Source organism: Miscanthus floridulus, chromosome 7 (assembly GCF_019320115.1).
Source record: "Miscanthus floridulus cultivar M001 chromosome 7, ASM1932011v1, whole genome shotgun sequence".
NCBI classification, from domain to species: Eukaryota; Viridiplantae; Streptophyta; class Magnoliopsida; order Poales; family Poaceae; genus Miscanthus; species Miscanthus floridulus.
In genome coordinates this window covers 72,468,683-72,485,072 of record NC_089586.1, presented here as the reverse complement: position 1 = coordinate 72,485,072, position 16,390 = coordinate 72,468,683, and the positions used below count along the sequence as shown (strand labels likewise).

At 49.7% G+C, this 16,390-nt stretch overlaps 1 protein-coding gene across 1 annotated transcript; it reads left to right on the top strand.

The window, feature by feature from the left end:
- The first annotated feature begins 3,069 nt into the window (after window positions 1–3,069).
- LOC136467081 (mitochondrial fission protein ELM1-like) lies at window positions 3,070–15,147 on the top strand. Its single transcript, XM_066465629.1, has 10 exons — window positions 3,070–3,404; window positions 3,623–3,855; window positions 10,375–10,471; window positions 10,594–10,743; window positions 10,825–10,951; window positions 13,241–13,353; window positions 13,423–13,486; window positions 13,574–13,667; window positions 13,760–13,868; window positions 14,736–15,147. The coding sequence occupies exons 1-10, from the start codon at window positions 3,210–3,212 to the stop codon at window positions 14,835–14,837; spliced, it is 1,284 nt and encodes a 427-aa protein (XP_066321726.1). The 5' UTR covers window positions 3,070–3,209; the 3' UTR covers window positions 14,838–15,147.
- Window positions 15,148–16,390: the final 1,243 nt, after the last annotated feature.

Sequence of the window (16,390 nt, the reverse complement as noted above, 5' to 3'; positions counted from 1 at the left end):
AGGTGATACACTTGGTGGTTGGCACATTTGAGCAAGGGTGAAGGAGATAGAGATGATAGAAGGTCAGTCTCGCTTTTTTACAACTGACTGGACGCTGGTCTTAGGGGGACCAGCACGTTCGGTTAGGTGTGGTAGTGATATCCTGGCATCGGTCATGCGACCGGACGCTGGGCCTCTGACTGACCAGATGCTGGAAGGCTGCGTCCGGTCAGAGTTGATGTAGCTGCACAGAAGTCAGGGTAACTGACCGGACACTGGCTGTGTCCGGTCAAGTACGACGGGACGTGTCCGGTCGAAGAAATGCGTCTCTAGCAGCTTACTAGAAACGACCAGACGTTGTGGTCCAGCGTCCGATCACTTTCTAACTGACGCGTCCGGTCAAGTCTTGACCGTTGAGATCCGTTGGCTCCTGTTGAACGCTGAATGACACATGGCCGCCATCGGGCGATCGGACGCTGAGCCCTGCGTTCGGTCAGTAGGACCAGAGCGTCCGGTCACCCCGATCAGTGCCCAGTGAAGGGGTACAACGGCTCTATTTTATGGGGGCTTCTATTTAAGTCCTATGGCCGGCTCAAGCTCACCCTCTTGCACATTTTTATTGACATAGCAACTTTGTGAGCTTAGCCAAAACACTTCCACTCATCTCCATCATTGATCCATCATCTTTGTGAGATTGGGAGAGAATCCAAGTGCATTGCTTGAGTGATTGCATCTAGAGGTACTTGGTATTCGTGTTGCGCTGCGGATTTCGCTTGTTACTCTTGGTGGTTGCCACCACCTAGACGGCTTGGTGCAGCGGTGGAGGATCGGCACGAGTTGGTGATTGTTTGTGGCCATCTCCGGTGATTGTGAGGAGAGTTGTACCTTCCCCGACGGAGTGCCGAAAGGTAACTCTAGTAAATTTCTCGTGTCATTGAGTTACCTCACTTGTGGGTAGATTCTTACGGTGTCCAATCATGTGGACGAGGTTCGTGAAACACCTCTTAGCCGCCAAACCACCAAGTGTTGGTCGACACAACGGGGACTAGCGTGTTGGCAAGCACGTGAACCTCGGGAGAAAATCGGTTGTCTCTTGTCATTTGTATTCTCCCGGTGATTGGCGTAATCTTCATCTTGTGATTGGTTCATTCCTCTACACGGCGGTATAATCATTCTACTCACTCGCTCATATTCTTACAAACTAGTTGTAGCAAGCTCTTTAGTGTAATTAGAATTGAGAGCTTGCTTTGTTATTTTAAGTTCATCTAGTAGAGCTCTTTAGTGTAGCAAGATTGAGAGCTCTTAGTAAGCAGTAACATTGCAAGTTGTGTGCCTAGTAATCATTGCTAATAGAATTGTTGGATAGGTGGCTTGCAACCCTTGTAGAGCTAGAGCAAGTTTGTATTTCACCATTTGTCATACTAATCAATTTGCTCTAGTTGATTTGTAGAATTTAAATAGGCTATTCACCCCCCTCTAGCCATATTAGGACCTTTCAACCTTGTACTTCTCTATGTTGTCCACACTCTTGTTATAGTACAAGCGTCTATAGCATTCTTTTTTCTCCTTAATAGCCTTTTAAATTTCCTCGTTCCACTACCAAGTATCTTTAGCCTCGCCTCCACTTCCTTTGGTTACTCCACACACCTCTGAGGCCACCTTCTGAATGTTGGTTGCCATCTTCTCCCACTTGTTGTTTATGTCATCTTCTTCCTTTCAAGAGCCTTCTTTGATAACCATTTCACTGAATACATCTGACGTCTTCTCTTTCAGTTTCTACCACTTTGTTCTTTCTTGTTTATCCCTACGGGCACGTACCTGAAAACAAAAGTCTATCACAAAAAGCTTATGTTGAGAAACAACACACTCTCCTGGTATCACCTTGCAACCCAAGCATACTCGTTTGTCCTTTCTTCTTGCGAGGACAAAGTCAATCTGGCTAGAGTGTTGTCCGCTACTAAAGGTCACTAGATGAGATTCTCTCTTTCTAAAGAAAGTGTTGGCTATCATTAGGTTAAAAGCTACCGCGAAGTCCAGAACTTCCTCTCCCTCCTTATTCCTACTACCATACCCAAAATTTACATAAACTGTCTCGAAACCTGCGCTTGTAGTACCTATATGCTCATTAAGATCTCTTATAAAAAGCTTCTCACCACTAGGTACAGCTCTAATCAGTTCATCTAAGTCTTCCCAGAACTGTCTCTTAGCACTCTCATCCAGGCCTATTTGGGACATACGCACTAATTACGTTCAAGACCATATCACCAACGACAAGCTTGACTAAGATAATCCTATATTCTTGTCTTCTCACTCCCATCACACCATTCTTGAGGCTCTTATTAATCAAAACTCCTACTTCATTTCTATTCGTGACTGTCCTTATGTACCAAAGCTTAAAACATGTATTGTCCACCTCCTTCGTCTTCTGACCGTTCCATTTAGTCTCTTAAACACATAATATATTTACATGCCTCCTAGTCATGGTATCAACTAATTCTCTTAACTTACCTGTAAGCGACCCTACATTCCAACTATCTAAATGGATTCTAGTTGGTTCGACTAGCTTCCTTACCCGTTGACTCAGATGTGAAGACCCTTGCTTATTTTTCAGTACATCCAGGCGCCGATGTAGCACGCCACTAAGGAAGCGATGATCCGATCCTTGCTCACTTGACATCATGCCCAGATCGTGACACGGCGCGTCACCAAGAGGGTGCCGATCTGGCCCTTATCCATTTAACACCATACCCGAGTTCCGATATGATGAGTCGCTAAGAGGGTTACGCCCCAACGGTTTTTTTTCGGGTTTCATCTCTATTAGAATGGCTAGATTTAACGTTGGCTCGCCACGCTTATCATAACCCTCATTCTTTATCAGGACTTGGGATCTGCCATGTTGAGACAACATAGGCGAAGTTATTTTCTATATTTATAATTTTTTAAAAATTTGACTTGTTAAGAAATGAGATTACATTAACTTTGGGACGGAGGAGTATTCGTTCAAACAAACTCTGCTTGATGGAAGTTTCGCATCTCTGATACATCGTGTGTATTCGCTTGGTCTGTGCCACTGTGTGTGTTACCCTTTGACACGAGGGTCTGAATTCTTGGAAGACAAGCGAAACCTCCAACTCCCGCATCGCATCGAACCCTCCGGCCTCCAAGCGAATTCCTCCTCTCCTCTCCTCTCCTTCCGGCGCGAATTCAACCGCCCGCAAAACCCTGGGCCGATGCGGCCGATCCGGCTACCCGAGCCGCCGGGCGTCGACGGCATGGAGACGCCCGATATCTTCTCTGGCAGCGGCACTGGCGGCGCCACCGTCGTTCGCCGCGCCGTCCTCATCGGCAACGGCTCCCCCGGCGCAGAGAACCAGTGTCTCGGCCTCGCCAGCGCCCTCGGCCTTGCCGACAACCTCACCCTCTACGTCAGTTCCCTCTCCTTTACTTCCACCACCCCGCCCCCCACCCGCGCCCCCCCGTAGTACCTACCATTCCCGTTTTACGCATTTCTGTTCTGTTCTGTTGCTGCAACGGGATGACACGAATGGAAACTCCGTTTCGATTGCTAGTGTAGTTGCGCCCGACCGTCGCAAAATTTAATGATTTTCTGGGTTAATTTTGCTTTTGGGGGCTTGGCTTGCAGCGTGTCACGAGGCCGAGAGGAGGGATCAATGAGTGGCTGCACTTTCTCCCCATTTCCATGCACAAGTTTATAGACCAAGTGCTCAGGCAGTTCTTCCGCAACACGAGGTTCGCGATAGTGATTCAGGGGAGGAAGCCGTACCGTGTCCTGAATGGCGGATCGGTTGGGTTGTCTGCAGTTCTGGAAGCAGACGTCAAGAAGATTGTTACTGTGGCTCGTGATACATATGAGAAGTAAGTCCCTACTACTGCTGTAGCATTTCTCAGTTGCTTCCTTCTATAAACTTATGCACCAGTCTACCGACTTTTAAGTTTTGACCATTACTCATGCTAAGGGGCACCGAAAGAATTGACTAGTTCATGAATTTTGCTCATTGGCCAATCAGAAATGTCAACCTTATTTATTGCACTATGCTGGCCCGTTTTGGTGTATCATTTTGTTTGCCGTCTTAGGAGCTGCTCACATATTGTGATCATTGGACCTTGACATTTATGCAACGCACACACCTTTTGTGAATACATGATTGTGTTCAGTATGTTTAAAGGAGGAAACATTGGAACATGGCATATGAGGCACAGTTGTTTGCGATATACATAATTGAGTTCAAAAGCCAATTACTTTATGAGCATCTTGAAACTGCACATAATAAATATTATGAAACGAGTCACCTGACAATAACATACGAGAGACTGTTTTCTTTCTATTTTTTCAAACAAGAAGTTGAACCCAGTAAACAATTACATCCAAAGGAATGTTCTAGTGGGGGCTTAAGCTAGAGCTGCTCCTTCTATCACATTGGACTCTACTAGTAAGAGATGGGCCTTCTTGTATGATCTCTGCATCACCGGGAATGCAGGAAAAGCTTCTTCTCACCCAGAGTTCCTATCAGCTTAAGCCTGTTAGTTACTTCCTTTAGTTGTCCAGGTTGTCCCACTGTTTTTTGTTGGATGTTGGTCCCTTTATGCCCTGCACAGGTAAGCAACCAGCTTACCAGCACACTCACTCACTATGTCTAGAGGTAGAAGAAGGGGTTGAGCTTAAGAGCACACACAGCACTCGCACCAGCTCTGAACCAGAGCTCTGAAGACTGAATGTGGCAACTGAACTGATCTGTTGTATTGCCTTGGCATAGTATATATACAGGTGTTAGTACCTCTATCAGATACATAGTTGTTGGTGAGTACACCAACTACCTACTCCTAAGGTACAAAGTTTAGCTCAACCATCTCTACGCTACATGGCTGAAGTAAGCCACTACTACCATGGCCTATTGACTTACTGCTACAGCAGCAGGGAGTGGACAACCGAGCTGACCAGCTCCAACTCCTAATCTGCAGCCAAGGGAGAAGTGGGGAGCAGCAGATTATGTCTTACAATTCTTCCCCTAATCCTGCTGCTAACCCGATGCCTTGACCTCATCCATGCCAATCATCTTCCTCAGCTCCATGAACCGCAGGTGCTTGAGTGACTTGGTGAGGATGTCAGCGAGTTGTCTGCCAGTCTCGACGAACTCGATGATGACCTGCCCTCCATCGACGCAGTCCCGGAGGAAGTGGAACTTGATGTCGATGTGCTTGCTCCGGTCGTGGAGGACAAGGTTCTTGGCGAGGGCGATGGCGGGCTGATTGTCCACCATCAGAGCTGGCGGGTGAGCTTCCTTGCCGGTCAGCTCGCCAAGCAGCCGGCGCAGCCAGACAGCTTGGCACACCGCCGTGGCCTCTGCGACATACTCCGCCTCTCATGTCGACAGCGCCACGATCTTTTGCTTCAGCAACTGCCAAGCAATGGGGGCCACTCCAAGGAAGGCGAGCACGCCAGAGGTGCTCCGTTGCCCATCGATGTCGCCCGCCATGTCTGCATCGCTGAAGACAGTGAGCTCAGGCTCACCTTCCTCTGTTTTGGGGGGTGCCTCACTGAAGAGCGTGAGGCGCAGCCCACCCTATCCGCCATGCTTGGGGAAAACGATCGCTTGATCGAGCGTCCCCTTGACGTAGCGCAGCACCCTCTTCACCGCCGTCCAATGATCCTCCCGCGGGTCCTGCATGAACCGGCTGACGTACCTGGCCGCGAACGCGGTGTCTGGCCGAGTATGCGTGAGGTAGCGCAGCCCACCGACGATGCTCCGGTAGCGTGCCACGTCCACCTTCGCCGCCGTGCTATGCTTGGACAGCTTCAACCGCTCTTCCATTGGAGTCGCGCACGGCTTGCACTCCGCCATGCCACCGCGCTCCAGTAGTTTCTCCGCGTAGGCGCGTTGGCCCAAGGAGATGCTCTGTTTCCCCCGCCTTACCTCGATGTCGAGGTAGTAGGAGAGCGCGCCGAGATTGCTCATCTGGAAACGAGTCGTCATCTCGCGCTTGAAGCCGTCGATGTCCTCTGCTCGCGCTCTGGTGACGATCAAATTGTCCACGTACACGCCGACGACGAGCTCCTCCTTCCCCCGTCGCCGCATGTAGAGCGCGTGCTCTGTGGTGCAGCGGGTGAACCCAAGCTCGCCCAAGGTGGTGTCGAGCTTGGCATTCCACGCCCGCGGGGCCTGCCGGAGCCCATAGAGCGTCTTGCGCAGCCTGAGCACCTTGTGCTCTGCTCCCTTGACGGCGAAGCCCGGAGCTTACTTGACAAAGACCGTCTCCGCGAGCTCGCCGTTGAGGAACGCTGACTTGACGTCGAGGTGGTGGACGCGCCAATCCTTTGCCGCTGCCTTGGCCAGCAGCAGGCGGACGGACTCCATGCGCGCCACCGGAGCAATGACCTCCTCGAAGTCGATGCCCTCGGGCTGGACGAAGCCGCGGGCGATGAGCCGTGCCTTGTACTTGACAATGGCGCCGCGCTCGTCCCGCTTCACCTTGTAGACCCATTTGAGCCCAATCGGCCGGCAGCCAGCCGGCGGATCAGCCAGCTCCCATGTCCCATTGTCCTCGATCGCCTTCATCTCCTCCAGCATCGCCCGCCGCCAATTGGCGTCGCGCTCAGCCACCGAGAACGTGGGTGGCTCCTCCGCGCTGACGAGAAGCAGCTCTGGATCGTCGAGGATGCGAGTGGCCAACCCAGGTGCTCCCCCGTCGCCGCCGATGTTGTCCACTCGGCGGAAACGCACCTCCTCGCCCTCGTGGAAAGCGTCCACGTACTCGTCGATGTCGGTGGGCGGGGAAGTGAACTCGAGCGGAGGTGTCCCGTATCCTGCCGAAGCAGGGGACTGAGGTGGAGGCGAGTGCGCTGCTGCCGGTGGAGATTGTTCGCCGCGCTCATCATGGCCGGACTTGGCGGCTCCTCGGCAGCCTCAGCTGCCGGACCTGGCCCGTCCGCAGCCTGCTCTCCAACGCCAGCATCTCCTCCTCCTTGGATCACCAGGTGTTCGACGGCAAACGTGCCACTGACGCCACCGGCTTCCCCCATGCACGAATCCTCCCAATCCTAGGCCGTCATCTTGTTGAACACCACATCCCTGTAGATCACGACCTTGCCTCCCTTGGGATCGTAGAGCCGATAGGCCTTGCTGCCTTCCTCCTAGCCTAGGAGCACCATGGGTGTACTCCTGTCCTCCAGCTTGCCGAGGTGAGGCTTGGTGTTCTTCACATGGCCGACGTAGCCGAATGTTCTGAGGAACGAAACGTTCGGCTTGCGCTTGTGCCTTGCCTCGAATGGCGTCTTGCCCTTCAAGGCCTTGGTAGGCGCGCGATTGAGGATGAACACCTCCGTGGTCACCGCCTCGCCTCAGAACTCCGCCGGCATCTTTTTGGCCTTTATCATCGACCTCGCCATGCCGACCACCGTCTAGTTCCGCCGCTCCACCACGCCATTCTATGCGGCGTGTACGGCGTGATGTGGTGGCGCACAACCCCTTGATCCGCGCAGTACGCGGCGAACTCCATCGAGGTGAACTCGCCACCGCGATCCATCCTCAGCACGCGCAGCTTCTTCCCGCTCTCGGTCTCTGCACGCAACTTGAACCTCTTGATCGCCTCCGCCGCCTCGCCCTTGCTCGTCAGGAGCTGCAGCCACATGTAGCGGCTGCAATCATCCACGAGCAGGATGAAGTACTTGCGGCCGCCGTGCGTTGCCGGCGTGATTGGCCCGCAGAGGTCACCATGGACCAGCTCGAGGGCCTCTGCTGCGCGATACTTCGTCGTCTTCGGGAACGGCAACCTCATCTGTTTCCCGGCCAGGCAGCTGTCACATAGCTCGCCTGCGTGCTCGATGTGAGGCAGCCTCAGGACCATCTTCTTCAGCTTGCCGAGGGTGTCGAAGCTGAGATGGACGAACCTGGCGTGCCACAGCCACGGCTCCTCCGTGCGCCGCGCCGCCAGGCAGATGGGCTGCTCCACCTACAAGTCGAGCAGGTACAGCCAGTTCCGGGACCTCTTCACCTTGGCGAGAATGCTCCCGGTCCCTGATCCTGAGGACGTTGTCCTTGATCAGCACCTTGCAACTGCGCTCATCCAGCTGCCCAATGCTGATGATGCTTGAACGCGGCTACGAGATGTAATACAAATCCTTCAGGGCGCGGTGCTCGCCGTTCTGGCACCTGAAGATGATGGTGCCGCGCCCTCGGATCGCCACCCTTGAGCCGTCGCCAAACTTCATCGTGCAGGTCACGTTCCTGTTGAGCTCGGAGAAGGCCGCTTGGAGCCCGTCATGTGGTTGCTGGCCCCGGAGTCCAGGTACCACCTCTGCTCCTTCTCGCCGCACACACATCCGAGATGGACTTGGGCTCGCGGCTCGTCGTGGTCGACAGCCTTAAGAGTCTTCCCCTGCTCCGCCATCGCCACCTCCTCTGCTTTCTCCTCTGCTTCGAGGTCGCGCAGGGCACAAAATGACGCCATCAGGAGAGTGGCCTCATCCTTATCATCAGCCTGCGCCAGATGGGCCTCAGTCTTCTTCTCCTGCTTGCGGCTTGGGCACTCCTTCGCTCAGTGGCCTATCTTCCCGCAGCGCCGGCAGGCATTGGGGTCAACCTTCTTCTTCTTCTTCTTCTCCGAAGAAGCCTTGCCGCGGCGCTTGCCGTCGCCACCGCAGCTGGAGGAGGCTACCTCAGACTTTTTCTCCTTCATCCGGGCAGCCCACTCCTTCCCTGTCAGCAGCAGCTTGCCGCTGTTTGTCGTTGTCGTGGCCTGCTCCATGCGCTCGTCCACCGCCCGCAGACGGTCGGTCACATCCTCAATGGTGAGGGTGGACAAGTCCAGCATCGTCTCTATGGAGAGAGCGATCTGGAAGTACTTCACCGGCACGGAGATGAGGTACTTGGAGACCGCTTGCTCTTCGTTGATGGTGACGCCGTAGCTCCCCAGCTTGCTGATGAGCGACTGCAGGCGGAGGGAGTAGTCCTCCACTGATTCACCATCGCGGAACTTGAGGTTGGCGTACTCCTGCTTCAGCAGCTGGGCCATCGCCTTCTTTGCGCGGTCGGAACCGACGCGCATCGCTGCAATGGCCTCCCACGCCTCCTTAGCAGACTTCTTCGCCCCCAACGGCTCCCTATACTCTGCTAGCACGGCTGCGAGGATAGCTTCCATCGCTGACATGTCGTCTTCTTCGCTGTCGGTGCCCTTGTCAATGGCATCCCAGAGCCGTCGAGCTCTGAGCTTGATCTTTATGGCCACTGCCCACTCGCTATAGTTGGTGCAAGTCAGCGTCGGCCAACTGGTGCCGCTGACCTCCCGCACCGCGCGCACAACGACCTCCTGTTGTGGCTAGGCAGCCCCAGCAGCGCCGCTGCTGTTGCCCGTCTCCGAGCCATGATCACCTGCCATCGACGACGGTTAGTCCGGCGACGCAGCTATATGGCTTTGATACCACTTGTTGGCCCCTTGCTGTCCTGCACATGTAAGCAACCAGCTTACCAGCACACTCACTATGGCTAGAGGTAGAAGAAGGGGTTGAGCTCAAGAGCACACACAACACACGCACCAACTCTGAACCAGAGCTCTGAAGACTGAATGTGGCAACTGAACTGATCTGCTGCATTGCCTTGACATAGTGTATATACAGGTGCTAGTACCTCTACCAGGTACATAGTTGTTGGTGAGTACACCAACTACCTACTCCTAATGTATAAGGCTTAGCTCAGCCATCTCTACACTACATGGCTGTAGTAAGCCACTACTACCATGGCCTATTGCCTTACTGCTACAGCAGCAGGGAGTGGACAGCCGAGCTGACCAGCTCCAACTCCTAATCTGCAGCCAAGGGAGAAGTGGGGAGCAGCAGATTATGTCTTACGTTGGAGAGATATAATGGAATGCTTTATGAAATTCGATCTCGTTCGAATAATATTCATTTGGCTGGTCATTTTTGCTGTTATAGACCATTGTATCACAATGGTGTTACTGGCTGTCACTTATGAGTGCATCTGTGATGCTCGACTGGAGCAAAGGGCCTCCAAGAGCTTCTGGTTGTTTTGTTTCCAGTTTTTATTCAGTGCTCTTCTGGAGCCGTGTGGGTGTGTGTGTTATTGGGGATTTCTTCCCTGTATTTCAAACATTTCTTCTTAATGAAATGATGCGCAGTTCTCTCGTGTGTTTGATAAAAAAAAACCATTGTATAATCATATGTTCTATAACTTTATGGTGGTTGTGTGTGGCCTTGCCAGGGTGTGCCCCCGTAGAAAATCTAAGTTCTTGCCTTAACATATGTATTGCTTGTGGGTTGGTTGTCAGGTTTTGTAACTTCCTCAAAATCAGGCAGTCCTACTGGCTTTTGAATAATATGCTAAGATGTGAACATAACATTATGACAATTAATTCTTCTTCCAGGGAAGGTCCGACATTAGTCGTTGCTTGTGGCTGGGACACCATATCATATTCAAGCTTGATAAGGAAAATAGCTTCAGATAATGTGTTTGTCATCCAGGTAGTATTCATACCTAATCTGCTGACTTTCACTGCTACTCGTATCTGCTAATACAGTAGATCCAGACAATAAACTTGCAAATTTTAATCTGATTCTTGTAATGTGTGCTGTTTTTATTTCAGATCCAGCACCCACGGTCTCGCCTTGATAGGTTTGATTTGGTGGTGACTCCTCGCCATGATTACTATGCTTTAACCGCTAGTGGACAACAAGAAATTCCACGCCTGTTCCGCAGATGGATTACTCCACAGGAACCGCCCAGGAGCAATGTGGTATGCTGCCTTTTTCATACTCATAGTTTTCAAGTAACTTGCACAGTGGTGGCATGCTGATTCTGAATTTTGAATAACCAGGTACTTACTGTTGGTGCACTACACCAGGCTGATTCTGCTGCGCTACGGCTTGCTGCTATAGCCTGGCACGATGAACTTGCCCCTTTGCCTAAGCCGTTGCTAATTGTCAACATTGGGGGCCCCACCAGTAATACTCTGTCTCCTGTGCATGTTTTTGCATAGTTCTGTTTTGAGTTTTCTGCAGAGTAAATCTAGAGTCTAGACATTATGCCAGTTGTTGCTCTCAAACAGGGATGCTGTCAGTGTGGCTTGCCTAGCGCATAGTTGCATATAACGAGTGAATGTATTATTTCCTTTACTGATTGGATGGCTTTCCTTTATTTTGATATCATATTGGATAGGCTTGCTTGTAGTATTATGATCCTAATAAGGATTAATTTGTAATGAACTGCAGAAGAATAGTATTCCATTCCAAATTATAAGACATTTTTAGCTTTTCTAGATACATTGCTTTTACTATGCATCTAGGCATAGTGTATATCTAAGTGCATAGCAAAAGCTATGAATCTAGAAAAGCCAAAACGTCTTTTAATTTGGAATGGATGGAGTAGTTTCTTAGTATCTGCTAGTGTTGTATTGTACCAATTGATTATTAGACTTGCAAAAAGTAAAGGTGTAAGTATGACAATGGAAATATCATCCTTTTAGGCTGATTAATATGGCATTGTTCATTGATTTAGATATTCCATCTATTCATGTTATCCTGGACTTCATCTCACCAATAGAAAAAAAAAAACAATTATAGATCCCAAATATCTGCTCTATGTCCAATTTAACAAAAGAACTACATGTAATCCCATTGCCACCCAAGGGCCCAACAAGTTAACCCTGGCCTCAAACTGCGTGGTTATGTGAAAAGGGCAAAAGAGACAGGCATCCAATGGAGTGCAGAAATAAGAATAGGTCTTTCATTACTCGAAAGCAAATTCTCTTAGGGTCCGTTTGGATGTAGATATTGGAGACTCTGGAATTGAATTGGTACCATTACCAAATCAGGCTAGTATTGGAAATGGACTAAATACCAAATCTGTTGTTTGGATGTAGATGAATTTGCTAGCTGGAATCGAGTGACACATCAAATACCATTTCATGTTTGGATGTACACCTCTAGGAATTCTCACTGTCTTCTTCCCCAATCCCCACCGCTCGCACGATGGCCTTGAGCGCAGAGGTGGAGGCGGCCTTGGCCCCAGCCATGGGCACGCGTAGGTGGAGGCGAAGGTGGCCCCGGCCCCGGCCTCGGCTTCGAGCGCGTAGGGGGAGGCGGAGGCGGCCCCGGCTGCGACGAGCTCGGGCGCGAAGGCGGCCCCGACCTCGGCCGCGACGAGCTCGGGCGCGGAGGCGGAGGTGGCCACGGCCTTGGGCCTGGGGGGAGGTGCGCCGCCGGACATGGGGAAGAAGAAGGGGAGGTGCGCCGCCGGCCATGGGGAAGAAGAAGGGGAGCTCGCGTCGGATGGGGAGGATCTCGGCCATGGAGGAGTTCGGCCCCGGTCCGGCCATGGGGGAGCTCGACCCTGCCAGCCATGGGGGAGCTCAACCCCGCCGGCCATGGAGCCCACCTCCATGACCGCTCGCACTGGTTGGGGAGGAGCTCAACCACGGAGGAGCTCAGCCCCGGCCCGTCCACCACCCCGCCGGCCATGGAGGAGCCCACCTCCGTGACCGCTCGCGCCGGATGGGGAGGAGCTCAGCCCCGGCCTGGCCATGGGGGAGCTCGACCCCGGCCCGACCATGGGGGAGCTCGACCCCGCCAGCCATGGGGGAGCTCGACTCCACCGGCCATGGAGGAGCCCGCCTTCGTGATCGCTCGCTCGACCCCGGTCACGGATGCGCTCATCTCCAATTCCGCCCAATACGGAGGGTGCAGGCTCTGTATTGGGGGTGACTGGGTGCAGTTGTAGCCAATACCTCTTGGCATTAAAGGTGATTTCCAATTCCAATACCTAAGACATCCAAACAGCGGCATTTGGTGCTATCCAGTACCAATGCCAATTCCAGAGCCTCAATGTCTACATCCAAACGCAACCTTAATATTTTGTTCATTGTTTTTTGTGAACCTTAGTTAACATGAACAGTGCAGCATATCAGCGCATCATTTTCCCTCCCAAAGTCCTTAGCAAACCCATACACAAGTCAACTTAGGTCAATCGATCCAGGGTGCAGTTTGCCCTGTAGCAAATCTGGCAGGTAGAGAACAAGTGCATTGCCATTTTCTATACATGCTATGAGGTACTGTCAACTATTTTAGACTTTTCCCTTTCCCAACTTGCATACCTACTGGCCTTTAGCCATTCCAATTTTCACATCTTATTCTTTGGATACCATTTCCAAATGTGTTGAATTATTTGTTAATTGCTTTTCATACTCAGATACACGATGATCTTTCTAATGTGTTTTTTTCCCTTTAAATGTTCAGGGAATTGTAAATATGGTGTAGATCTTGCCAAGCAGCTCATAACTTCTCTGTATAATGTGCTAGATAGCTGTGGGAGTGTCAGAATCTCATTCTCTCGGAGAACACCATGGAAGGTATGGTATTTGGCAGTTTTTTCTATAATACAAGTTGGTAGGCTTGACAGTTCAACTGTCTGCTTGCAGGTCGCTGATATTGTATTCAAAGAATTTGCTGGACATCCTAAGGTCTATATTTGGAATGGTGAAGGTAGAATCTGAAGACTAGCTCTAAGTTGTTCAGTATTTATGCTTTTTGCTCAACTTGTTGAACTAGCAACTATGTTTACTTCTGCAGAACCTAATCCTCACATGGGACATCTTGCATGGGCTGATGCTTTTGTCATAACAGCAGACTCGATAAGTATGTTAAGTGAGGCATGCAGCACAGGGTAAGTTGTTTTCTTATTGGAACGACTTGCACGTTGCAACCTTTTTATGAAGCTTCATGAGTGTGACTAGCTTCAAATTACCATCGCTACAGGAAACCTGTTTATGTTGTTGGGACCGAACACTGTAAATGGAAGTTTTCAGCTTTTCACAAGACTCTACGGGAGCGAGGGGTTGTTCGTCCGTTCACTGGATTGGAAGATGTAAGTTTTTTCAATATTTCTACTAATGATAATCTGTTTGGAGTGACCACTTTGATACTATGAGCAGATTTTGTTTGAGTATGCTATCCCATTCAAACTAAAGTTTTAGTGCCGATCATTTTACTTTATACATAATACTGGACTTTTCCCCATAACTTATATGCCAACTTTGATCCTCACTCCTAAACAATTTTTCTGGGCTTGTGAACATCCCTAAGGGCACTCCCAATGCAGAAGCCATCATAGTTTCTATAGACATTAATTGTACTACCACCTAAGCGTTTTGCTGATGTGGCAAGGTAGTTATTGAAGAGAGAGAGTAAAAATCATAGAAACCAGGTCTAAGTTAGAAACCATGTCTACACGAGAAACAAGACATGAAGGGATGTGATTGGTATAGCATGGAGAGAGAATGTACGTGATTGGATAAAAATTGTTTTGTAGAAACTTTCCATTGAGAGCATGGTTTCTATATGTAGTGTCTATGGAAATTAATAAGTATAGAAACTACATGTAGTTTTTAGCATTGGGGCTGCCCTAATAGCTTCTCATGCTCAAATAGTTATCTACATATATATGGCAGCGCAAATGCTGTATATTTACTCTTGGCATCATTTATAGTTCCTGTGGTAAATACCACACTATTCTAATTGTTCTTGTGAAAATTTCATCTAAATACATTAGAAATATCTAGTTGGTGCATAAATTATTATGAATTGGAAGTGTGAGTTCTACAGCATATCGGTACTTGATTGTTCTGCATCGTGTAGCTTGCCCCCACCATATAGAAGATTTTAGTATATACCGGTAGAATGATCAAAATGATGGATGTACTTGCACAGCTTATCACTTGACTTTCCCTTGTAGATTTCAAATAGCTGGAGCTACCCTCCCCTAAATGACGCCATTGAAGTAGCTACTCGTGTTCGCGAAGTGATTGCAGAACGAGGGTGGACAGTGGGGGGATGATAGTGATCATAAGTAGCCCTGTATTATTTTGTCAACTTTGGTTCAGAGAATGATATATATGGTAAACTATAGAGTTTGGTTAGCACCACCGTGGATTCAGTTTGTCGTTTGGAAGGAAAGAATAACATAGCCATGGAATGGCCTGTACAAAAGATGATCCTCTCTTTGGTGGTATACCCCCAAGCCAATTTTTTGAGTAACTGCACGGCTCCGGGAGATGTTTTTTGTTTGGCTACTGACAACTTGTTGCCTGATGTAAATTTAACGCTGCTAGAAGGAATTGGAGTAGATAGAGTTGGTAATGTGAAAATTTGAAAGCTGACAGCAAGTCAGGTGACGTTTCGGGGTGTTGTATGGTTGTATGCTTATGACTTCACCCAGTTTTGGTTAAATTTGTGTATGATGAAACATGCAGAGCCCATCAGCTTTTGCCAAGACTGATGTCTTTAGTAGATTTTTTGCTGTATATGGCAGAACTCGGATGCCCTTGGCTTCTATTGCTGCCTCTCTGCATTCTTATCTGGCTGCATGTAGCAGCTCGCAACCTGCAGCTACTAAATACCTGATACATTTTTTAGTACATTTCTACATTATATGCTAACTGGGATGTATTCTACTTGTTACGGTGAGACGAGTGTCTGCGCACTTAATTCATGAACAAATTTCCATTTGAAACCAGCATTGTTATGCTTGCATAGGTTGCCCTACATGTTTACTGACCAAGAGAAAGAGGCTTTGTTATGCCTGCATGGTTGCCCAACATGTACTAAGTACTGACCAAGAGAAAGAGGCTGTGCAAAACGTACCTTCCTGTCCAGCTTTTGAAACGAACGTCAAGGCGAGACCGTGAGGGAGGGTTCAGAGCATCAGTTTGGAGAATTTCTGCTTCGGCCAGGAGGTTTTGTTACCAATTCCCATGCTTTGAACTTTGAAGCTATACCCTGATACCCACTATATACTGATATGTCACACGTTCGGTTTGAAAGAGTCTCGCAGGGCGGGGTATAACGTATAATACTTGCACGTTTGGAGAATTTCTACCAGGATCGTGAAATAGAAATACAAGTACTATACTAGTATTTTGACCATGATGCCGAATTGACTGTCCGATCCCTTCGGGGTCTGCAAATCAACTGTGTCCACCAAAAAAGGTGAGTTTCTTGTGGCTGGCGCCCTTTGTTTCATCATCAGGTCGCAAGAAGCAAATGCATTGAGCGGGATTTAGGTGGCGATTGCGGTAGTGTATGTGTATACGTTGCAAATAAAAGACAAGTATACGCAGCACGATTGGTCTAGTTTGGAGATAAGCAACGGGAGGACCCGGCCTTGTTGGAATTATTACAACTGTGCTTGACCGGTGCAAGGTCGTCGACAGCTCGAGGAGTCGAGTGACTCCAAGTCACAGGTCGTCGCACAGCACGCCATGCAAGGGGGGAACGCGATTGCGATTTGACAGCACAGCTGAGCCATTGCTTCTTTCTTTCCTAGGAATTACTATACATCTGTCAACAGATTTACATGACCTATATTTATCAAATTTGTTATCCATTAGA